Genomic DNA, 25,777 nt, shown 5'->3' with positions numbered 1-25,777 from the left:
ATTAGCTGGGAAAGTTTTGATCAAATTAGGGTTTTAGGACACAAAATTAGGGCTGAAAGATGCTTTTATAAGTTGATTTTGATAGCTGCACACACATCTACATATTATTATAATTTATTATTACATATGTGTTTTGTACCAAAATTACATTTTATCAAAATAGTGATGGCGTCACGTAATAAAATGCCCTGACTGACTTAAAAACATTATCAGCGATGATATAATAACACCTTTCAGGACGGTCTTTTGTTTTCCAAAAGTGAAGACAGTCCAGGTGAACGGGGTGGCAGGGAGACAATTCATTTTTGTATTACAAGTTTTCTCAAATGTTATCTTTAAATATGCAAATGAGGCATTATCTAAAGGTAACTTTTGGTGAATTTAGGAGAAATCGATGGACATGAACAGACAAAGTATTAAAATAAACACCTGGATGCGTGTTTGAGATGTTTTCTCTCCTCCAGTCTGAAAGAAGACGTGACCAAAAAAAAGACCAAAATCTCTAAATTGACCAGAGCATGAAAAGACATGTTTTTGTCTGGAGTCTCTCCCCTTAAATCGATATAGAGGGAGAAATAATTGGAAAACTGGATTTGCAGAGGTTAAAGGGGAAGGAAAAGAAAAAGAAAAAGTAGTTGGGGGTGTTGAGAAGCTGGGGCAGTAATGGTTAGAAGCATGCTGGGTAAATCAGGAGTGTCAGCAGGCTCAGCGTCCATCTAAAGCCTTTGTCTCTGGGCTTTACTTATTGTGGCCGAGGTGACATGCCGTTGCCACAGCGGTGAGGAGCCGGGGCGGCCTCGGAGAACAAGCGCGCACGCCTCTGACAAATTGTCAAGGCGGCTCCCCCTGCTGGGCTTTCACTGCGCTCGCAACAAAAGACACTCTCAGCTTTCTCCCTTCTCTCTCTCTCCGTATCTATATCTCTCTCTCTCTCTGTCTGTCTGTCGCTCTCCTGCTTTCTCTGCCTCCGATCCATCACTATCCAGTGTGCAGCTCCCGTCTTTCATTCCCAGAATAGGAAAACAAAGACAAAAGGTGCATTAGAACGGGAGAACAGTACGGGCCACCCAGCGACTCCATACAGCAGCCGAGCAGCGCGGGAACAACGGGGCCCCGGGCGGCGGTGGGTGGGAGGGAGGCAGTGTGTGTGAAGGTATGTGTGTGTGTGTGTGTGTGTGTGAGAGAGAATCGCACCACCCCAAAGCCACCAAATCCCCACCTGTCCACACACATGAATTCTTTCTCTGTCAACTTCAAATTCAATTCAAAAAGTTCAGTTTACTTTTATCGCAACCGAGCTGCATTTTGCAGCATGGGAAACTTCAGCGCATACACACGGATACACACACACACACACACACACACACACACTGTGAGCATTAGTGTTCATTCATTTAAAAAGCGGTTTCACTGTGTAAAAAAAGTCTTAGAAAAATCAATCACTGTAATCACTGTTTCACACAAATTGAATTGTATCTGTAGGTGTGAAGTCAAATCATGTACTTTACAATTTCATGTGAATGAGTCATGAGACAAGGTGTGTCCTGACTCAAAAAATAAGACATTGTTTTTGCTTTGTTTTGTTTCTCAACGCCGTCCAATTATACTTCACCTGTTCTGCTAAGTGTTGCATTGTGGGACTGTTGAGTCCAATATGCACTTCACTCTTAAACAAAGCACTTTAAAGGTGCTAATTCAGACTATTAAAATAGCAGCAAACATAATATATATATAGAACAGACGTTCAATGAAAACTCACCATTTTGATAACTTTTCATCGTAAAGGTCTTTAGATCATCCTGACCAAATTTGAAGTTGATCGCAACAATTCTGTAGGAGTTCGTTAAAATACAAAGCCTAAAAATGGCGAAAATTGCCTAAAAAGGCATTAAATGGCCAAATTACTGTAGAGCCCGCTGGTGGTTGAATGTAATGAAAATGTCAGTGTATGTTACAGGATGCAATGTGGAGATATGCTGCAAATTTCGTGATGATAATCCAAATGGTTTTGACGTTATGTGTATTAATGTACAAAGCCACGCCCCTAATAAGTTCATTGGTCCATATCTTCGAAATACAAGGAGATATCAACAAGAATTTGAAAACATCTGATGAGATTGATTCAATGGTGATGCACAGAAAATGTGTTAGCAATTGGACCCAGCGTTCAAGAGGAGATCGCAAAAAATAGTTTTTCACAAAATTCAAAATGGCGGACAATTTTTTTCGGCGGATTTTAGGTGTCTGATTGACTGTTGTAGAGCAGATGAAACTGGACATGTGTGTTGAATTTCAAGTCAATCGGCCATTCGGGGTGAGGGGCGTGGCCTTTGAAACTTAAGATCAACTGTAGGGGGTGCTATAGAGGCATTATTTCATACCCAAATGCGAGACCCCTAAATATCAACTCACCAGACCCGATATGCATAAAACCTTTGAAGTTCCTGTTGCTGGTTTTAGATGAAACATGTTTGACCCCTATAGCTTTTCACCATGTAGACCTGTACACACACTATACAGCATCGACTGTCTCTATACCGAGTCTGACTATAATCCCCAGCTAGTTGGTTCAAGTGCAAAACCCCTGCAGTAGCACTTGTTTTTGCAGTTGCAGCTCACCGCATTGACAATGTTCACAACCCACTGCAAGTCACCTGTGCGTGTGTGTGTGTGTGTAGGGGTATAGCAACAACTACTCTGAGAAGGATAGAGAGGATAGAAATACTGCACATTGAGACAGATGAGGAAAGAAGCAGAATGAAAAGAAGACAAGAAGAGGAGAGAGGCAAAGACGAACAAAGTAGATAAGCCCGGAGAATAAGTGAGAGAGGGTTCAGGCAGAGTTCAGCCTCATTAATAAGTGATTGCAGTCGGCGGCGGCTCGACTCCAACATGTCAATAACGCGGAGGAGCAGCTCTCGTTGTCCCCCCCCCCCCCCGGGGCAGGAAAATATGTTGACAGAATGACAATAAGGGGACGTCCTTGCATTCAGGGCACTGTTTCTTCTCTCCCTCATTTGCTTCTGATTTTGACTTTAAAATCCCTCTGTTTTGATCCCACCAGTTTGCCCTCTCTGATCCGACACGCTTGGGGGGGGGGGGGGGTAACGGGGAGGGTAACCGCTGCTCGTCTTCCTCAGTGGAACATCTGAAGAGTTTCAGTACGAGATGTCTCGCCCTTTGGGAAAAAGAATTGCCGCCCACTCGAGCCCTACGGGTACAAGACGCTTGATGTCGCACGATAAACACGGTGAGTCATCTGCAGACCTCTCTGCTCCTCCAGCATCTCTAGTCAAGAGGACGGAGGCGTTGGTGATTTCGGAGCGTTAAACTGATGAAGTAATTCTTAATTTTAGTCAACTGCCTGGCCGTCTGACAGCTGGCAGGGCTGCATTACCAGAGGCGCTGCTCTATTAGAGAGTTAGAGGACTTTGGAAGCATTAAAAAACGCTTCCTGAACACAGCGCTGGAGCGGGACCCAAACACAGCAGCCCACTCACAGTGACTACGTTTACATTCACACTCATTTTCCACTATTATTCAGAATATGACATGATTCTGAATTTGATATGGCTGATGTCAATGAATTAGGCCTTTTTCTGGATGGACCATTCTCTGATTAAAACATGTGGGATATGCCGATATTATCCTGGTTCTAGGAGCGTTATTTGGACGCGTGTATACAGCACATTCAGAATATGAGCCTCAATAGAGGTTTTTATGGCACTTTGAGACACACGGCCTCTTTCCTGTTTACGACCAGCTCCGTGCGTTGAACAAAAACAAGCCAATAGTTTGCAAAGCTGAAGCAGAGATGCATGTGAAAAAGAAAAGCCCACATTTCTGTTCTGAAGGAGAAACACACCTTTATGAACGACTTGGATATCAACAACCTTTTTAAGAAGGTGGTTGAAGGAAGGAAAGAGGGAGGCTGAGTTCACACGGTCCAACAAGTCCTCCACCGCTGGGAAAACTTTTAAAACATTTTGACGCAAAGAAGCAAAATGGCACAAGCGGCTCCTGCTGTTCCACTTTTCCATGTTTTGACATGTTCGGGCACGGACCCGTCAAACACAGACGTGAAGAGCATCGTCATAGGATTCACTGGCCCCTATAATCGGTAATGAGGAAGCATCATGGGGTCGTTTTACTGCATGTAAACGGGAATATTAGTGGAATACTCATTTCCATTACCCATGTGAACAGCTTATTCGGAATAAGGGCAAAGAAACTGAATATTTTTTGCATGTAAAAGATGTCAGTGTGAGGACTCACCTTCATTGTAGGGAATGTTATCCGTTTGTTATTTTTAGGTTTGAACTTTGTTTTATTTTATGATTAGCCGTGCTGCTCTAAGGTTTAAAGACTTCGGCAAAGATACACATTAACGTTTTCTGCAGACCTTTGCAGAGAAGACCGGCTGAGCAAACTCATATCAGGCCGTTTGAAACAGAAAAGACAATACACGTAAAGATGTCCTCAACATCGGAGCGAGTAACAACAAGACAAGTCAGTTAGACACAAAAACATGGGGAAATGGGGAGCAGGTTGAAAAATATCAGTTTCACTTCACACCCTATAACTTAATTTAGGAAAAATTCCATATGAGCTAAATAACTACCGTTAAATCCTGATGAACGACATCGCCCCCCCCAAAAAAAGGGATGCATCACATTTTACTATTATAGTTGCTAGATTAAGAGAAATTAAAATCATTATTTAGCTGGTTATATTATAACAGTTTGATGTCATATCAGACTGATAAACTGCATGTTTCAAAGCTGACGTCTGTAGATTCAAACAGGACTGCAGTTTAGAGTGTTTGTGGATGATTGTGTGAAACTTTAAAACATGGAAAATGATCCAGCCTCATGTTGGACGCTGCCGGGATTATTCTTGTGAAAGCACATGAATCGTGTGAAACGTGTCACTTCCTGTGTGCCGGCTCTGTTTGAACAGACTTTATTTATTGGCATTTTTAACCAGAACAGGTGTGAAACTCAAAAGCAATAGATTACACAGAGCGGCAGCAAACACAGTAAATGAGCAGGTGTGTGTGTGTGTTGATGACACTCCACCACGCAGTTGGACAAATGAACGGTTTAAACCCGGAGAATAAATACCAGCTTTAGGTTGGATGTTGATTGTGCTGAAGTGTGAGTGACAGATCAAAAAAAAAGCAGAAATACTTACGAGAGCTCGGCGAAGTCGGTCATCTGGATTTTAGCCCTGCGAGCCAGGATCTCCATCAGGTGGAGGCCTTCGTCTGTCTGGAGTCCACTGATGACGACGAAGAGGAGGTGGGAGGAGGAGGAGGACAGAAAGAAAAGAGGGGATGGGGATGTTTGAAAAGGAAGGAAAGAAGGTAAAGAAGGAGAGAAAGAACAGAAATTAAATTAAACTCATCCCACAGATTAAAACCAAATTCTTAGTACTTCTTCAGATTTATGCTGCTAGAAAAGGTCCAAAAGGGTTCTACCTGAAGGGCTGATGTTCTACCCAGAACAATCTGCTGCTGAAAGACCCTTTTTTGAAGAAATATTTTCATGTAAAGAACCCTTTTTGGAAGAAAGAGCTTTTCAAAGATCCTCAAAGTCCACACAACGCCCAGAAACGGTGGTTGTGAACCATTGTTGTTGCGGGTTGGGCTGCACCACATCTTCCCCCGAACTTTAGGAGCCTTGTGAGGAACCCTGGGTGGGTTTTAGATGAAACCCTTGGTATACAAAAGGGCTCTTGGTAGAACTCCCTTGGTGATTTTAGCACCCTAAAGGCCTTTACACATTTCAATGGTCATATACATTAAGGTACAAACATAAAATGTGACCTCTGCATTAACATTTCAGGAGCAGCGGGCCGCTGGGAAGCCACTTGGGGTTCAGCGTCTCGCTCAAGGACACTTTGACATACAGATGGGGAAGTGGATCGAACCAAATCGATGGTTGATGCCTTCAGCTGCGGTGCAAAAGCTCAGAACCCTAACCACAGAGGGTTCTGGGTGAAACCACTACACCTTAGAAGGGTTCTCTGTAGAACCTCTCATAGAGAGTTCTGGATTGAACCTTTTTCGCTGATGGTTCTAGGTAAACCCTTTGTGTTGGGTTGTAGTAGAACCAGGTTGAACCATTCCACCTGGAACCCTTTCCAGGTGGAATGGTTCAACCTGGAACCACCAAGGGTTTTCCTCTGAGGACAAGCCAACCATATAAGGTTCTGCCGAAGAGTGTATGAGTGCTACCAAAAGCATCTGGGAGATGGAGTGGATAGAGTACTTCTGAGAACATGCCAACATGTCAATGCATATAAATAGAGGCTTGTTAATGTACGGACATGTTGAAGCACTTACGTACTGAAATGATTCGGCCAGATGTGTGCAACTAAGATTCAGGATGTGGTGACATCAGGTTAACGCTAATGAGGGGAAAGTTTTTGAAATTAAAATGTGATGAAATAAAGGTTTTAGAGTTCGTCACTTGCTAATTTAGAAAAATCAAAACCTGAACTTCATGCCAAAAAATATTTCTTATGTAAGGTGGAAGAAAAAGAAGTAATTGAAGAACATGGTGAGCAGATGAGGCACATTAGTACCATCAACAGGAGGAATCAGACTTGTGTCTCCTGTCTCAAAGAATGAGATTACAGTCCAGAAGAGAGAAGCAGAAGCTCCCAGGTGAGGTGAGGGAGGTGAATACTGAGGAGGTGAGGAAAGTCGAACGCAGAGAGCTTATCATCACTCCCCGCTCCCTCGTTTTATGCTTTTAAGTGAGCGCTGACGGTGAGTGGAAAAGGTCGGGGCCAAAACACAGACTCTGTGCAGCCATTAAACAAAGGAAGGAGCTCTGGCAGCGTTCCACGGTGAGAACGACCTCTGTTGTGTTTTTAAGCGAGTCGGCGTCCTCGAACAAAAAAAAAGACGAGAAAGCTACTTCACCCTGATGTAGAGCAGAGCGCTGGTATTCAGACATACTTTGGGCCGAATAAAGAGATGAATGTTTCAAATGATAATGGAACACTGCTTAATGCTCTTTGTGGATTTGTTTGTTTTGACTGTTATTTGTGCGCATGCACTTAAAAAGAGAGAGAAAAGAAACACGGTTAGAGGTGAAGAGTAGCCGCCTGAGCCTGAGACACTTTCACCAAACTCCATCAAACGTTTATTCAGAGAAGTCTGTGACTCAGTGGATGTTTGAGGTGAATCAACTTCACAGTACGAACACGTGAATCACTCAAAGGTGTAGACGGCCCTCACAGTCAAACCCAGAGTTGTTCTACTTCCTCCGTTCATGTGAATGAGAGCGAGGCTGGACTTTGTCTTTGGGGCGGAGTTCTGCATAATTTAATCTGAATTTTATTCTCTGGAATTAAACTTTTTTTTGCTTCATGCGCCACTGAGAAAGGTTTAGGAAGGAACGAGGCGATGCATCCAACTCTGTGTCCAGCTCTGTGTCCAACTCTGTGTCCAGCTCTGTGTCCAACTCTGTGTCCAGCTCTGTGTCCAGCTCTGTGTCCAGCTCTGTGTCCAACTCTGTGTCCAGCTCTGTGTCCAACTCTGTGTCCAACTCTGTGTCCAACTCTGTGTCCAGCTCTGTGTCCAACTCTGTGTCCAGCTCTGTGTCCAGCTCTGTGTCCAGCTCTGTGTCCAACTCTGTGTCCAACTCTGTGTCCAACTCTGTGTCCAGCTCTGTGTCCAACTCTGTGTCCAGCTCTGTGTCCAGCTCTGTGTCCAACTCTGTGTCCAGCTCTGTGTCCAGCTCTGTGTCCAGCTCTGTGTCCAGCTCTCGTCATGTCGCCGCAAAATGTGACGAGTGGAATGAGATCATGTTGGAAATACATTTAACATTAACATTAACATTTTACATGTAGCCGTCTCATTCAAATCTATATACAGTACTACAGGTTTATTTATTTTAAATCAACAAAAGGTTATTTTTAACGCTGATCAAGCGTAAGTTGCTATGAGTGGATATGGTATAGATGCATATAATTCAAAATGATGTTGATGAGAACATAATCTTTTGAATCTTTTCATTGTTTCCTTTAAAACAAAAGAGTCGTTTAAAAACAATCCAGCTCGTGAGGAGCAGCTTCCCTCCTAACACACTACAGGCAGCGCGTGTTTCATGTAGTGGTAAATAAATGTCATTTCTAGGAGGTTGGGTACAGTTTTGTGCTTCCACTTCACAGCGTTTCTGTATTTCTTACTCCACTGCATTTTTCTGACAGCTTGAGTTATTGGATACTTAGAAGTATTTTATATTCAACAGGAGCTGCTGACCAATAAACATTTGTTTCTTGTTTCTTTTATGCTTCTTTCTCTTTCTCGTCTTTCTTTCGTCCTCTCTACTTTCATTGTTTTCTTTCTTTCTTACATAAACGTCCCTCATGTCTTGCTTCCTTTACTTCTTCTTTCCGTCCTCCACTCCTCACGTCTTAGTCTTTGCTCTTACATCCTTTCTTCTGTCCTTATGTCCTTCTGTCCTTCTTGCTCTCCTCTCCATAGTGTGGAGCTTTGATGCAAGGTGGTTTGCCCGACAGCGAGACTAAAACCATTCATTTAACAAGAGGACCTTTGACTGTTGATGTAGAAGCTACATCTAGAAAGAGAAACTCACCGACAATTCACCAAACTGTGAAGTGAAACAGCAGAGAAATGGAGGAACAACTGATTAAGTAGTCAATTAAAACAGCCTCAATGCAAGCAAAGGGTGAGTGTGTGTGTGTGTGTGTGTGTGTGTGTGTGTGTGTGTGTGTGTGTGTGTGTGTGTGTGTGTGTGTGTGTGTGTGTGTGTGTGTGTGCGCGCTTGGAGATCACGTCTAAAGCTTGATATCCAAACTCTAAGCTAATTGCTTCCTATCTGCTGCGGACTCGTCCGACCTCCCCTCAGCTCCCTCTGCTGAGTTCAAATGCAGAAGAGAAGAAGAAGCCTCCAGACTCCTGCAGGGTGTTTTTAATTCATGCGTTTGAATTGTTTAGTTCGTCTGCAACCTTTAATTTATTTGTTCCTCCCAATCATTCAATTCGGTTTTTGTAGTGTTCACAATATTCTAACTATGCTTCCAAATATCGGAAAAATGGCAGCCAAGTTTCTTTTAGTGTAAAACGTAAATTTTTAGTTTTGTCTTGAATGATGGTTCGTAACAGCCTTCCTCAGCCTGCAGAGCAGACAGCGACGGCATGAGTCAGTGCAGAGCAGCTGCTGCTGCTGCTTCAGATCCAACAGCAGCGATCGGTGAGCGATCCTCACCGAGGAACCGCACAGAGGAACCTCACCGAGGAACCTCACCGCAGCTCCACCACTGTAGCTCTGCAGCACACGCGGTACGCTGGGTCACGATCCCTCTCAGATACAACAGCAGGATGTTTCCTCCTACAGAGCGGAGCAGCTTTGATTCAGTTTGTTCAAAACGTCTCATTATTCTGTTCTTACACATTTTAAAGTTTAAGGGCAAACGCTAACAAGCCGACAGCCTGACCTGTTCAGTGTCTGTGCTGATGGAACACCTGTACTGCTACCAGGGATGCTAATACTTGTAACAGCTACAAACAAACAACGAATGAAGGTTGTGGTTTAAAATACTTGAGTGGGAGTCTTCCGACAGCATCCGAGAGTATTTTACAGTTTGTAGTCCCGTGATGAGTATTGCTCTCATTGTTCGGGGCGGTCAATCATGACATCAGCTGTCTAGCTCAGCTGGTCTCTCTAGCCAACAGCACAACGACACAATGACATCGTTAGCCTATCATGTTGCTGCTGACTCTCTTAAATATGATCGTCTCTCTACCTTCAGTACGTTCATGCGGCTGTTACGCAACCCTCCACCTCCCCATCTCCGCCCAATCTTCACAGATTCATCAGCTTCATCAACTCTTTTCTATCAGCCTCATACTAATCCGTCACTTGTGTCTCCTGACTGAACTGCTGTGGTCATGTCATGTTATGCGTGTCTGTGTATGAAAGTTTAACCCTGATATTATCACAGGAAGTTCATCAAAGGAGGGTCAATAAACCTGTGAAACTAATTGCCTTGAGTATCGAATAAATAATATAAATGAGAAATAAAAACAGAAGGAAATGTTCAAGGGAAGGTAAGTGGTTTTAAAAATGACAGAATTATAGATTATTAAAATAAATAAATGCCACTTCCCCCTTCTCCCTCTCTTTTAATTAAGCTAATTAGGGAGTGAAAGACATTTAAAGCTGAATGCGGTTTGGCAGTTAGCATTTTATATACACATGTCAACTGAAGCTTGTTGATCATTACTTTACATCCTGGGTGATCTTAAAGACTAATGTGGGTGTTTCATGTTGTTATAGGTCTTTTAAGATGCAGTCTGATGTGCATCATGATTCACAGCAGGTGTGTGTGTGTGTGTGTGTGTGTGTGTGTGTGTGTGTGTGTGTGGGACGGGAGGAAACAAGGGAAAAGCTTTTATAGGTTGCAGGGTTAAAGGAGTGTGTGTCCACACGGCCACATGAGCAGTGTGTGTGTGTGGGCTGGGGAGCAGGTGTTTTCCTCCAGCTGTGATGAATCACCCTGTCTTCTTCTTCCTCCTCCTCCTCCTCCTCCTCCTCCTCCTCCTCTTTGCATCTTATCCGTCTCATTAGTCCTGCACTGATACGATTTTTATTCCTATGAACAATGCAGCTGTGTTGTTAATAAAAAGAAGACACGTCACTCCTCTGGGGACGGATTGAAGACGCCTCAAACTATTGTAGAGGACACATGTCTTACTTAAAGCTGTGATTGAGCAACACATAAAGGGATAGTCTAGATTTTGTAACGTGTGGTTGTATTACGTTCTTCTCCAGATGGAAATTGTCAAATTATCAGAGGAGTATTTGAGACAACCAATATGAGTTAAAGTGTACGCTAAAGTTAGAATATGTTCATCTGTTTAGCTCACTGTCACACAGCTCTTTGTGACGGGGAACTGAAGCCGATATCTACGCGCTCCAGACACTAGACTCCATCGACTGCCTCGGTCGGTTAGATCGTTTGTGTCATTTTGGTTTAAAGAGTTTAAAGAGTCACTCAGTAACACAATCAAGATTAAGCCTTAGAGCTTAATCTCAAGAAGCAGAGTTTCAAACAAACAAATTAAAACGAACACGAAACGACGCTAGCATCTCTGCACTCGCTGCTCACAACTTATTTTACTATTATTTTATTCTAATTCTTACTTATAATAATATTTCATACAAACGGCTATGGAGTCACTTTTTATTTATAATTGTTCAGTTTGTCTTCAGCTTTTTATGTATTTGTGTCTTGGAATAATTTAGTTATGTTTGGGTGGAAACGAAATTATGAAAAATTGTGTCAAGATGTTTGAAAAAGGAAAGGAACGTATCAACAACATGTATCGACACAATCAAGTATAAAAGAAATATACGTTCGTCTTTTACACAAACAAGTTTGTAATGTTTTGACGTATAAACGGTGAGACAGAAAGAAATTTAGTAGAAAGAGATAAAAGAAATTAAACGCCTTCTGGTTCATGTTCCTCTTGTTGTCATCAAGAGGTGTTGTGTATTATTTCATCTACAGACACGTTCAAGGTTTTATGGAGAAACTAAAAATTGTACATTTGACTGCATTCAGACGTATCTTTCACACAGTAGAAGGTTTAACGTTTTGTCATTGCTCAAACAACAACCAACAGACTGGTGAAGACATGGACATTGAGAGTATTCTAGTGCAGAAGAAGCTTTGAATCTCTTTAAGTCTCGTTTATTTTCCCCGTGCTGCGCTCGGTGCTGCACTCCGCTCTCTCGAGGAGAGATTTGACAGAATGTGAAAACAGTCGAGGACTTTTGTGTTCTCTGAGAGTCCAGCGACCTCACGGAAATGTCAAGAGGCACTTTGAAGAAGTAAAGGGTAAGAGACGAATGTGCAGAGCACACTGAAGGCTGAAGACATCTGCGGCGCTAAAGTGTCTGAGGACATCTTAACCTTGCAGCTGTTCACCTATCGTCAGAGCAACGCAACCTCGGTTTCATAAAGTCACAGCAGTTGCGTCTCCAGTGCCGTCATGTACACTTCCTGTCAGAGTGAAACTTCTGCTGACTGAAGTTTTTACAGGTTTTAACAAAATAAACCTGTGTGATGTTACAATCTCACTATAAAGGAAGGAATCGCTGTCTGTCTGTCTGTGTGTGTCTGAGTGTCTGTGTGTCCGTCTGTCTGTCTGTCTGTCTGTGTGTGTCTGTGTGTCTGTCTGTGTGTGTGTGTGTGTGTCTGTCTGTGTGTGTGTGTGTGTGTGTCTGTCTGTGTGTGTGTCTGTGTGTCTGTCTGTGTGTGTGTCTGTGTGTCTGTCTGTCTGTCTGTCTGTGTGTGTGTCTGTCTGTCTGTCTGTCTGTCTGTCTGTCTGTCTGTCTGTCTGTGTGTGTGTCTGTCTGTCTGTGTGTGTGTCTGTCTGTCTGTCTGTCTGTCTGTGTGTGTGTCTGTCTGTCTGTCTGTCTGTGTGTGTGTCTGTCTGTCTGTCTGTCTGTCTGTCTGTCTGTCTGTCTGTGTGTGTGTCTGTCTGTCTGTGTGTGTGTCTGTCTGTCTGTCTGTCTGTCTGTGTGTGTGTCTGTCTGTCTGTGTGTGTGTGTGTGTGTCTGTCTGTGTGTGTGTCTGTCCGTCTGTCCTTTACATAACTCAAACTCAGCTCATCCGATCTACTTCACACTTGCTGGGTGTTAAGCTGGGGAACCCACGGCGTGCTGTTTCAAATTTGTTGCAATTTGGACAATATTAATAAACTTTGAATAAATTAGCAAACGGTGCTCTGTGTAGCAACAGGGGGCGGGGCTTCAGAGCCCTGCATTGAGCACGTCGTCCACAACGGGACTTCACAGGATGCGCGGTCTTTGACTGCAGCTCACTTTGGCTTCTGGATACACAAACGTTACAACCAAGATCTTCACTTCCATCCGGGACCGGGAGCCAAGCAATACAGGAAACTAACAAATATTTAAAAAAATATTATTTTCAAAAAGAAATGCCTGAGTTTAAATTAGTCAGAAACATGATGTATTCCATATTATCAGCTTTTACAAACAAACACCAAACACTTTGTCATTTGTCGAACTCAACCAGAGAACAAAATTTTTCATCTTCGACATACTAAAGCCCTAAATGTGACCTTATCAACAACATGGCAAAGATAGTCATCCTATTTAATGTAACATCCGGGGCTTGTATTTATCTGAGTGACCAGGAGGAAGAGACAGAAAGGGAAATGCCACAGTGGGCCTTGTTGCAGATGAAAGACAGAAAAAGAAACCACAGCAAACATTTCGAAAAGGTCTCCAATCTCAAACTGAGGAGCGGAGGAATCAATCTGAAAATGACTTTACCATCGATGTGAATAAGAACCAATTGAAGGAAAGATATGGCCCGACAGTGTCGTGTTGGTGCATCCTGGGTAATATTAGACATCAGTGTGAAGGCAGTTTCTATCTCACCTATTTCGTGATGTATGAGAAACTAGATTTTATTGTTGTTCCTTGATGGCCTCGACACAGAAACAGATTTGTAAATGTACGGAGAAAAGACACGTCGTGCCTCTGTTGCTGTGCGAACACAGTATTGAAGGTTACTGTGAAACACAGACAAAAGAAAATACATCGTGTAGAATGTCTTCTCTTAAGACAGACAATACAGCAGCAGTATATTCAAAGCTGGGTATTAGAAATATTCCTTGTTATATCTGTTGAAACAGCAATCATTTAATCAAAAGATGTCATGCGGCCTTAATTAACTAATTAACTATAATTATGTCGGCTATAAAGACTGATTTCAACCAATAATATCAACACAAAGTGTTCTCTGCATAGATGTAACTGTGCGGATATCTATTGAACCAATAATATCAAAAAACAGATTTTTTAAATCTCAAATATAAAAACTGGAATCAAACTCTAAAATCCAGCATCAGTCGGACTCTATTCGATATCTTAGCTTCCTGCTCACTCTGTGTCGGTGATGACGTAGCCGAAGACATCCTCGTCTGCCTTCTTCCCGGCTTTGACGTCCAGCTGAAGTTCGGGAACGTGCATCGTCTTCTTGCGCGGCTTCTCGTACACGAGCGAAGCAGGAGGCGGAGCCACCTCCTTGATCCAGCCCCGCACCTCCGACACCTCCTCCACCGACTGGGCGGCGTCCTTCTTCTGCACCGTCACCCCCGCCGTGCTGGTCCGACTCTGGACGTTCTCCAGCCCCGCCTGTCGGCCTCTGGGTGTCTCCACAGCGACGACGTCGCGGTTCCTCGCTGAGGGGGGGCCGCTGAAGGAGCTTTCGTCCAGGTAGGCGAGAAGTTTGGAGAAGAGGATTCCACTCTCAGGCTGAAGAGAAGAAGCAAAAGAAATGACAACTTTTCAATTTCAAAATGCAGCATCTTCTGACCATGAGCAACATTTTAGGTCTGAAGTAGAGTAAGTATCAAAAAGGTCGAACTACTGAGGTCCACTTAAAGTGTTTAAAGCCTCGACACACAGTAAAACGTTCTGTTTGTTGTCTTTCTTATCTATGGTTGTTTGCTTCTTCTAAGTTCTTCTTTTGGCGTTTTTGGCATTTACCAAAACACCTTCATGCACGGGCGGACTGTGATCCAATGGCCCCCGGGCACAGACATGCCAAAGACCCCCCCACCACTCCAACAAAGGAGAGGGAACGACAGACTTTTCCTTAGCCTCTTTTTATTGTCGCTTTGTGTCTCATTGAGGTGTTTTTTTTTTTACTTTTCATAGTCGTGAGTCCAAGACTCAGTTTTTGCATCTCTTTGTAGTTGTTTTGGTCTATTTGTAGTTCCTTTGTGTGTCTCTTTGTAGTCGTTTTACGTGTCTTTGTGGTCATGTTCAGTATCTTTGTGGTCATTTTGCTTCTCTTTGTAATGTCGTTGTAGTCATTTTGTGTCTCTTTGAGGTTTTCCCCATTTCAAAGTCGTGAGTGTCTTTGCAGCTGTTTTTGAATCTCTTCGTAGACTTCTATAACCTCTTTGTTTTACTCTTATGTTTATTTGCGGTCATTTTGAGTCAGTTTTGTTCATGTTCATCAAAACATGCATCAAACACCAACTGCGAGCCAAACCGGATCACCCAACATCAGAGCTGGACTTCAGTGATGGTCCTGTGGTTGAACGGGAACAAATCCCTGCAGCAGGTTCAACATCGAGTGAAAAGACTAAATCCACATCTTGCACTGCACTAACTGCAGTACAGAGTACGTTTATTCTCTTGTTTTAGTCTCACATCTCTTTTATCACATTCTAGATCATTTTTATCTTCTATTTAATTATAATCTTTTACATTCTAAATGTGTCTTTTTAGGTTGCCTTAATGTCTTATATGTCTTACGTAAAGCATTTTGACTCGTCTGCCTTCTAGTTGCTTTAGAATCACATACACACAATGTGTAGCAGTATTGTAACAATTTAAAAAAGTACTGCAAAACAGAACTGACAAATAATGTTCGTACTACAAGTTATAGTCTGACAAGTAGCTTAGCAGTGTTTAAAAAGTCTCCTCTGTGCAAAAGCCACAAAAACGTTATGAACGCTGCACTTGATTTAATTTCCGTACGACCGTATTGTGAAGTCAGTCTCTCAAAACTGGATTCAGTTCTCGGGACCGTCACTTCACCTTTCGTACAGAAGCTGAGGTCAAACACAATTTTAAATTCTTTTGAAAACAGCCGGCTTCACATTCTTCTCCTCGCAGAACATTACACATAATGGCTTATAATGTGAGCCTTCCCTCTGACATTTCAGGGTTTTATTCTCACCACACACTGACTGCTTACCGTGTCCTTTATGTTACGCTCCTCTGTATTCGTGTGGCGCTCTGTTGGGAGAAAGAGAGTAAACGTGTTGATACATGTTGGTGTTCATCAACGAGAAGAAGAGTCGGAGAGGAAGAGTAATGTTGATCAAAATGAACAGAAGTAAAAACAAACAAAGAGATAAAAACCAGATGTCCAAATTTCAAGGACTTCTTTAAAAATTAAATAATAAATTAATAAACTTCAATATTTGACTGATATGAATTCACAGTTGCAGTAATTTCATATTTCACAGATTATTGTTTTTTCTTTGCTAAACACATCTTGAAAAACATCAGATAAGCATTAAAGCTACATTCAGTAACTTTAACAAGAATAACTTCATCGATAACTCTGCCACTACATCCTGACAGTAGTACGCGAGACAGATAATCTGTGAGAGAGATCCGCCATGTTGAAAACAAGCTGAGCCCAAACCAAGCCCCAAACCAAGCCCCAAACCAAGCCCCAAACCAAGCCCCAAACCAAGCCCCGCCCACCGGCCGGAGCAGCATTCCTCATTTTACAGCTCGACGGTGCTCTGAAGTATGTTGCTGTAAACATGTGGAGGTGAGAAAGAGGCAATGCAGTGACAATTATCTTGACTCGTATTCGATCAGCGGTGACGAGTTTGACAGTTTGATCAGAGTTTGTCAGCAGTGACTGACAGCTCCGTTAGAGACTCCTCTGCTCTGATTGGTTGTTCTTCTTGGACTAAATCAAGGCAGAGAAACCTGACATCATGTATCTCATGCATTACCGTCAGGATATAGTGACAGTTTAAACAAATATGACAAAAAGTTATTTTCATTACACCTTCATAAGTCTGCATGTTTCAAAACAAGCTAACATTTAGGTTTTTGCTTTATTATTTTCAGCCGTTTTAAAGCTGTTTGTTGAGCATTCTTCTTCACCGTGTTGGAAACATTTCAGCTGGAGTGGTCTCGGTGGACTCTGAAGCATTGAAGCTGGCTGTGTTTACACTGAGCTTAACAGGATGCCCATTTATTTTCACATTGATTTTAATGCTGCGTTCTTGCAGGCAAGCTGCTTGAGAGCTCCTTTGTTTGTTTAATCCTACCTACAGTTATGAATGTACTGTAGACTCGCTTACCAGCTTCTGCTCAATACTTTAATTGTGCAAAAACACAAAATGAATCACTACAAAATCACCTTGAAGTGCTGCCGGCGCCATACGAGGGATCTCCTGTGGTTTCAGTGTTGGAGCATTCTCCAGCAACTTCTCCTCTTCCTCATCCCTGGCAGTATCCTCTTCTTCTTCCTCTCCCCCCAGGTCTCTCGGTCCAGGTCTGACACGGGTTATGCCCCTGTTTAGTCCCTGGTCCTGGTCCACCACTTGCAGGGCATCAGCAATGAGGCTGGACAGCTGCCCCAAGTCCTGTGCCGTCAGGCCGTTCACGTCAACGTGGTGCCTGCCGACGCTCTTCAAAACGTTCTCGATGAACCTCTCTGGAGGAGACACAGAGGTGGTTTGTTAAAACGCTGAGAATGACAGTGTGTTGTTTGATTTAGATCTTCATCTGGGAAACAGAGGTTGACTAAAACAATGTCACCATCTGGTCCATTAAGTTGCTGGAGCTTTCAATCTCAACATGGATGAGAGGTCCATACGTGTCGTCCTGTATAAATCCACTGCTGACTACCTGCTCAGCACGAAGCAGCAGACAGACACAGTTAAAGACTCGCTGGTGGACATAGCGGAGCATTTAGCAGCTAAAGATGATGAAGATGTTTCCCTCAGGAGTGGGTGGAGACCAAAAACAGAGCTAAAAGAGAGAGAGTATTGGACTTATCACTCATTAGGAGCATTTGTGTTTCTGTCCACCTGTTGGATATAATGTAAAGAATAACTGCTGGATGGGAAAATAAGAATCCACCATATCAACTTAAAAGTTTATGTTGTATCTACAACTTGTTTACGCTGCCCCTAAATTGGCCAGAAATAATGAGTTAGTGCAGCTTTAAATGTTCAGAAATTACAATTTCCATATCCAACTGGCTGAACTGCATCTGCAAAGGACGTTCCAGTGACACAGGACAACAGGTTCGTTGACTTATCGGAATCAGGAGTTTGATTGTTTTGTCTTTATAATGATTTCAGCACCTTCATTCATTCAAACGATACCGCTGAGCTGAAATAGCTGGGGTCCCAATACAGATGCTCAACATCTGGCAAGAACACATTTCAGGTACAACGTTGAAACATGAATTCTACCGTTACTCATTGTTGTTGTTTTTTTTGCTTTAAATCTGACCAGAGCTTAAGCATGGAGGTGGCAGATCCGACCCATAGAAGTCATTTAGGTGATGTTGTTCTGGAAGTCACAAGCAAATGTTCTATTTTGTCATTTATGTACAATGACTGCGACATCTGAGCAAAGCAATGCAACAGAACAGGAAGCTGACCCTCTATTCATTCAGGCCACAAACTCCAGCTTAACAAATCGCCAAAGTTGAGTTAAAAGCATTGATAGTTGAAAACACAGAAGATGTTTCTTGTACGTGCAAGTGAGTGAGATGACCTTCCATGGTGCACTTTAAAACACGTACCATCCACAGAAGTCAGAGGGTCCTTGACTGAAACCCCTTGAGTTCTCCCCAACTTCAGAAGCCTGGATTTTGAGGTGTCTTTTTTGAACCCAGGATTTTCTGCTCTGCTGTAGAAGGGCCTCAGGCGGGTCGAGGGGGCCTCCTGCTCCTCGGGGCTCACCCTTCCACCGTAGAGGGACCGATGCGCGGAGAGATACCGCCTCAGGGCGCCCAGGAGAAGGTCACCCTCGGCCTGCGTGACGAGGAACTGCTCGTCTGGGGCTCTCTGCTCCTGCAGAGGTAAGAAAGATGGAAGAGAGGAAAAGCCGGAGGGAGACGACTTCTGAGGCATAATCTGGGCCTCGGAGCGGTAGAAGTCCGCAGGGATGCCCGACTGGAAACGGTCGCCCTGAAAGAAACAAGAAAAAGCAATTATAATCACACAGAGTTCATTTAAAGAAACACTGTGCCGTCATGGGGAACCCAAACCGTAAACATGACTGTGTAGATTATTACATCCTGATTCATGTTGCCGTTGTCTGGGGGCCAAAGAGTTTAAAGGGGCCCCGACTGTGAATCGACCCCAGGCCAGCTTGATGGTCATTGGCCATCTCTCTCTGCCTCGTTTCCTCTCATTTCTCTGCTGCCACGGTCTAAAAGAGAGAAGCAGGCGTCCAGGTGTGTGGACGTGACTGAATTGTACTTCATGCAGATGCTGGGACAAAGACAAACGTCCACCTAACACTGAAGTAATGAGCAGAGATACGGTTGTTTATGCGGTTGCAAAAAAATATGTTGCTGAGGTAAAATTGCCAAGTCATCCTGCCGGAGCAGCTTTCGGTTTAGTCCTAGTCGTCATATAATACTGGTCAAAATATGCCTCGATTACTCATTTAATAAATAAAAAGATATGATGATGCATTCTTTAAAACAGTTTCATTCTTGTCAAATAAGGACTTGTATATTATGTTATTCTCTAAAAAAGTAATACAAGTTTCATTAATTTTTTTAAATGGTTCAAAATAAAACGATTAAAGACAAATTCACGTAAGACGTATTGTTTTATCTGGAAGGAGATGAAGTCGAAGTGCTTCACATCACAAAATCTAAACATATCTAAATGTCGTCGAATGTCTATGATGACTACTGACATGAAAAGTAAGCCTTTATTTGATAAAAAAACAAGTTATTAATCCATTTATGCAATCATATTAACAGATCCATCAGCTACAACAAAAGCAAATTGTCCCTGCCGGCTCCATTAAACGCCCACCTGGGAGCACAGAGATGGCACAAGCCTGACGAACGGTAAAATTATCATAACAATACCAACATGAACCGTAAAGTTCCCCCACAGCTCGTCATACTTCTTTAGGATCTGTATGTGCGGAGGCCCCTCCTGGTATTTGTCACTGTCGGCATCTTTATTAATCTGCTGTGTGTCGCACAGTTGGTGCGGTTTTTATTCCACTCGTGGCCTCCAAGACCCCCCCCCCCCCCCCCCCTTTGGGCCTCCTGCTCCTTTTTCCTTTTTCCACCAAACACGTGAACTCGGATAGAAGAAAAAAAAGGCCACGAGCCCCAAAGCGATGCCTGCAGGGCTCAGTGCCACCCGTGCTCTGTGGAGGAGGAGAAAGGCCTCCGCCATTCAGCAGCGGCGCTCCCTCTGCCCTCGCCCCGCTGGAGAGAGAGACCAGTCACGTGGAGAGTTATTAATTAGAGAAGTGAACTCATGAACTCTCGGCTGGTATTATTTCGCTCGTAACGGCCACGCTGGGAGAAGCCATCAGTTAGGATGAAGAAGCGAGAGCGGGAGCGACAACGAAGGATGACACCGGATTCCACGCTGTGAAGGTGTGTTTGTTCTCACCTTCCTATCCAACAGTGGACCTCACCGTATTTGCACATTCACCTACAGGGGACTCCATCGCCAACAGGGGACATTTTGGAAGTCCCTTGTTGGTCATGCTTTAATTCAAGCTAAAATACTGTCTAAAACTCTGTGGTGATTTTATTTTTTTATTTTAGCAGAGTGAAGATGTGTGAGTGTTTATTAAGTCCACGCTCCAGACTCTTCCAGTGTGTGAATGGCTCGCAGCCCCAGGCCAGTCTTTCAGAATGTATAGGGGCTATTAAACAGGCTACTTAGCGAAGAAACCAGTCTCTTGAAACATTTTATTTTTTTTTGTATTATGTTTATGTAGCAAAATATAAACGCTCAACTTTAGTGGATATCTTCAGTTTCAGTTTTGGCACTGTATTAAAGTAAAGGGCTCCCCAGAGGGCAGGAGAGTAAAAACTTTCAATTTCAGAATCCAAAAGAAGGGAAGAATATAGGAAAACAACCAGGATGAAATAAAAAATGTAAATAGTCAGCAGAAAGATCCTCTCTTTTCAGTTAATCACTAAAAACTGTGTGTGTGTGTGTGTGTGTGTGTGTGTGTGTGTGTGTGTGTGTGTGTGTGTGCGTTTTATGGCTCGGTACTTGTTTGATTGCAACTTTATTGAGTCTTTTTTTTAACAGAGGCAGGTGGCTGTGAGCGGAGAGTGGGGTGACAAGCAGATGTCGGGGTGGAAAACAAATGTCCCACCTGCTCTTCCCACTTTCAAATGTGAAACAGGGAGCAACAGGAGCTGGACTTTGTGCTGTGCGAGTCCAGGCTTTACTCGTTTATTAGTAGATGCTTTCACTGGAGAGTGGAGACCAAGAAGAGACGCATATAGCATCCAGGAATCCCTCACCTTGACCTGGGTGCTCAGACTGGAGGCAGACGACGTCTTGGGAAGGAGGCCGAGACTTTGGAGGTACGTCTGCAGATTCCTGCTGAGCTCCGCCTCCACGGGCTTCACCCTCTGTTCTGCTGGGTCCATCGCCTCAGATACCGGCCTGTGACAGAGTGAAAACGGAAGGAAAGGTGCACATACCTGTATCACTGTACAGCCAAATAATTCATTTTTTTCCTAAATCATTACTTCATTTAAAATATATACACCGACATACTTCCAACAGGGGGCAGCACTCTCTAAATACATCTCTCTTGTCTCACTGGTAGCTTCACAATATTTTTGCAAACAAATTATGAGACGTGTTTTCTTTTTTTGTCATTTTGTATCACTAATTAATGGCTCTTATTTCTGAGTTAGATTTGGGGTAGCGTGGTTCACTTTTAAGGTCTAAAAACAAGTCCGTCTTTTTTTGCATAACATGCATCACATCTAATCTAACCTGCTTTAGACTAATCTATGAGCCAACACCAGTCCAAAATATCTTTGTAAAACCAGCACTAGTGAAATCCCGTAAAACTGTTTTTGGACCACAGTGGGACAGCGGGTCATCTCCACAGATCTTAACTGATGGGTAAACATCTGACCTTCTGTTGGTGTTGTACACAGCTCCATTCTGCTGAGGCCTGTAGGGAACCCTCCTCAGTTTGGACAGCTCCTTGGACAGAACCAGCTGAGTGGCGTCATCTTCCCAGGTCAAACCTACGGACGGAAAACACGGAGAACCTTAAGAACCACGTCAGAACCCTATTGTTTCTACTTGGAGGCGGTTCTACACCTACGTGTCTCAGACGGAAAAGATTGAACTGTGACTTAACGCTGCAGTGGCGTACTCAGAAAGTGAGTTTTTTACGCATGAAGGAAGTCCAGCTCCACGAATGCTCCACTTTCCTGATGATTCATATTCAATTCAAAAAAAGTTTGTCTTCTCTGTGCAACTGAGGGCACAAGGAGAAATATTGAAGAGCAGTTTAGGCAGCTGTGTCCCTTTTCTTCTGAGTAACATTTTCTTTATCCCCTAGTTGTCAAACTGTCTCAGCACCAAAGTCAACCACACACTCCCGTGCATTTACTGGCAAATGAAGCATAATCGACATAAATCTCTTCTGCATTCCAGCAAGTGTACAAAAGGACAAGTTTGATGAGCTGCTTGGGCATTCATGTCTGCTTCTTATGCTTAACATGCATCCAAACACAGATTTTTTTGGCATCCGAACAGAGGAGCAGGCGCCAGCACCAGATGGGGTAGCGGAACGAAATGTTATACCGGAAATATGGCTGCACCGCGCAAAGCACAACATGAACCGAGAGGCATTTGGCAGATGAGCGATGACGTTCCTGAAAGATTCGAGTAATACAGACGGCAGCTCCAGATGTGATGCCACAAGATGTGGGTCCAGAACGGAGGACGCACTCTTAAAAAAAAGGAGAACGAGAACACCACCGCTGTAGTCTGTAAAGCCTGTTTCTCAAGTTTTCAGAAGGTGAAGACATTTTAAAAGAAATGACGAAGAGTTGCATTTCCAAGTTAAAAAAAGTTTTGTGACAAAAATAATGTGAGTGATTACTGTTAGTATTAGGTGTCTTGTTTGTATGTTTAGTGCTAAATGCAGCTGTGTGACATTAAATAAATGCATATAAAATTATGTGAAACTCTAAACCCACTCTTGCAAATACATTGTTTTCATTTTTCATATTATACATGTATTTAAAACATAAATAAAGAAAATGCACACATTCAATAAGAACACACATTAAAAGCATGCTTCGCTTTATTTATTGACTCTGATTGAAGAAGTGAAAATCTCTATAATTAACCCTTCGCTAAGCCCCGCCTCCTGCTGCTACCATGGAGCCCACACTGTCACTAACTGCACTCCCTGAAAAACTATTGTGTAATTTTTGGAAAAACAAAAAAAGGATTTCAGAGAGAAGCAGACAAAAGGATCTACAGTGTGTATTTAAAGGACAAATCCAGGACGACAAACTGATTCAGCAGCAAAAACAGGTTAAAAAAGATAAAGATAGAAGCTAATTATCACCTGGTGATCGAGATGGAAGACAACGAAATAAAGGAACAACACTGTTCCTGTAAAGCTGGGTAGGTCTTTATTCACTGTTACAATCATAAAAAATACATATTCTCTCTCATTTAGCTCCGTCCACCAAATATCTCTTTAGCTGCTAAATGCTCCACAATGTTCACCAGCTAGTCTTTAACTGTCTGTCTGCTGTTAGCTGCTGAGCAGGTAGTGAAAAGTGGCTTTTTATAGTTTTTCTTCTCTGAAAATGACACTATAAGAACGATGTGAGTGACCCAAACCGTAAAGTTGCAGCCGCACAGATGAACAATGAGCTGAAACTCACTATAAAGCTCCACAAAGCTGAGCCATAACATGCCCCAGGAAACAAAACAAAGAAATGGTCAAAGAAATGGTAAATGTATTTTCCCAACTGACTTTCATCTCCTCAACCTCCACTGATCAATGTTAAAGTCAGCCTAGTGTTAGGATTTGATAGCATTTCATAAAATCGGAGTCCTCCTGAACGAGGCATCTCATTATACTGATGAGCAACCAACAGCGAGACAGTTTCTAACAACTGCATCTACGCTGCTGCACTAATTAAATCAGCTCCACTCGCTACGGAACATCTCAGCACCCGGACACCTTCTTTAGACCCCTGCACAATGAATTACGACCCCAACTGCGGCACGGAATCAGGCACAAGCCTCTCTTGAACAGCTGCACAGTGTGTCAGGCCATGCTTTCGCCCTCAAAGAGCCATAAAACTGAGCCCGTAACGGCAGCCGTGGTGGCTGAGAAAACGGACGTTAGCGGCGGCTGAACAGACGGCATCTGACACGACGGATTAACAAACGTCGGAGCCCCTGCCAGGATATTCAGAGTGACTCTGCGCTTCTCACAGATTGAAACCGCCACAGAGATGTGGGCAGGAGGCTGTCGGCCGGTGAGATGCTTCTAAATGGCTGACTAAATGAGACCGCAAGAGGGATGAAGACTCAGGAGGTGTTCAGGGCCAAAGCTGGCGCTTTTATCCAGACGGACCAAAAGCAAAATGAGTTTCAGTTCCAACAGTAAATGGACAAAGAGGCAAGCAGACAACTGTGAGGAGGTCAGAGGTCAAAGTGTTCATGTCTTGACAAAGAATTGAAAGGAATAGCTCCTGCTCTATTCCTATTTTCTCTCTTTTTTATTTGCTGTCGTTTTCTGTTCCATCTTTTCCATATTCTAACTAAATTATGCATGTGTACTCAACCACTAGTCACTGTAATTACAACCATGGGGCAAAAACATGACAAGCGCAGCTTTCAGCAGTTTAGCGCTTGATTTATCGAGACCACTCGCGCAAACTTGATTTCCAAAAACCTGAAGCGCAACCGCACTCACTGCAGCGTGACTCAGCAAGGTGAGAGAGCAGACCGAGGCTTCCTCTCTCGGGTTCTCAGTGTGACGAGAAAACAAGTCGTTTGTCAGAGTCCTCTAAAAACTACCCACACAGTGTGATCATTCGGAAAACGACTCATGCGAGCAGTTGCACAGCGGCGATTGGCGTTGAAGGCATGTCAGACACATTCATGTGTCGTCTTCTTGTCTTTTTGTGTTTGTGTCCTAAAATGGACGACTAGCCTGATTGGTCAAAGGTACAGCGTATCACCTGGAACTCTCTCCCACTATCAGATCTTGGGGACGGCAGCACCTGCTGCCACACAGCTGATTTAAATTCACCAGCGCTGCTGCTGGGACAAGTTGTCATGTGGCGCAAAAGATGCAGAGCTTTTAAATACAGGAAGTGCCCTCCACATCATGGGGGAGGAGTGGGACTTCTAGTTCTGCCGCCATGGCGTCTGTAGTTGCCCTTGTTTTCGTCTTACAACTTTAACCCTCTCGGACTGTGTTTTTAGTACATGAAAGTTAATTGTGACATTGTCACCTAAAAATGTCTTAGTCAGTGCTCGGTTGTACTTACATCCACCTTTTTGTGTCACTTCTGGTTGCAAAAAACCAAGATGGCGATGGCCAAAATGCCTAACTGAAGGCTTCTAAATCGTATGTGACGTCACAGGGACTTCGTCATCTTCTTTCATACAGTCTATGTAAAAATCTTGGCTCCACCAGCTGATAAGGCCCATAATAGGGGGTTTGAAGCCTCCATAAAAAGCTAATAGATGGACTTTTATTCAAGATTGTTTTGTCAAATTATCTTCAAAAGTGTTGAGATATTGCTCTCCGAAACTTCTGCCAACTCACAGTGAAGTTTAACTGAATTCTGTGCGTTTGTTATTTGCATTTATTTGCTCAAAGCATTTCAAATATGTAACTTGAACAATCAGAGGAGCCACACAGAGACCCGATCACATCCGGGTGCAACAGATCGCTGCATTACAGACCGTCAAAGGTGGCACAGGGAGGTCAAGGAGGGTTTCAAATGTGTGCGCGACCGAAAGAGAAGCGTCGTCGCTGTGGGCTAATAGCAGCTCTGACCTCGGCTTTCCGAATTGGCTTCACATCTGCACGGCCTTTCGTTGTCAGTGAGAGTGGGTGGAGGTGCGTTAGTTAATGCGTGTGGGCGGATGGAGGAGGGCGGACGCAATCACAGCAACAGCTGTCTGAAAACT

The 25,777-nt window shown here is 43.4% G+C and overlaps 1 protein-coding gene across 1 annotated transcript in view; it reads right to left on the bottom strand.

The window, feature by feature from the left end:
• Positions 1 to 25,777, bottom strand: part of LOC142956424 (receptor-type tyrosine-protein phosphatase N2-like) — a 165,531-nt gene that overhangs the window by 118,236 nt on the left and 21,518 nt on the right. Inside the window, exons 4-10 of the mRNA XM_076098017.1 lie at positions 21,726 to 21,840; positions 21,097 to 21,241; positions 18,376 to 18,763; positions 16,978 to 17,274; positions 15,787 to 15,827; positions 13,960 to 14,330; positions 5,194 to 5,280 (exon numbers count right to left, since the gene is read on the bottom strand). Of these exons, the coding sequence (XP_075954132.1) occupies positions 5,194 to 5,280; positions 13,960 to 14,330; positions 15,787 to 15,827; positions 16,978 to 17,274; positions 18,376 to 18,763; positions 21,097 to 21,241; positions 21,726 to 21,840 (1,444 nt within the window). The remainder of the gene's footprint in view (positions 1 to 5,193; positions 5,281 to 13,959; positions 14,331 to 15,786; positions 15,828 to 16,977; positions 17,275 to 18,375; positions 18,764 to 21,096; positions 21,242 to 21,725; positions 21,841 to 25,777) is intronic.

Source organism: Anarhichas minor, unplaced genomic scaffold, assembly GCF_050575085.1.
Source record: "Anarhichas minor isolate MPS153535 unplaced genomic scaffold, ASM5057508v1 ptg000024l, whole genome shotgun sequence".
In the NCBI taxonomy this organism is placed as follows: domain Eukaryota; kingdom Metazoa; phylum Chordata; class Actinopteri; order Perciformes; family Anarhichadidae; genus Anarhichas; species Anarhichas minor.
This window is presented reverse-complemented; position numbering and strand designations above follow the sequence as displayed.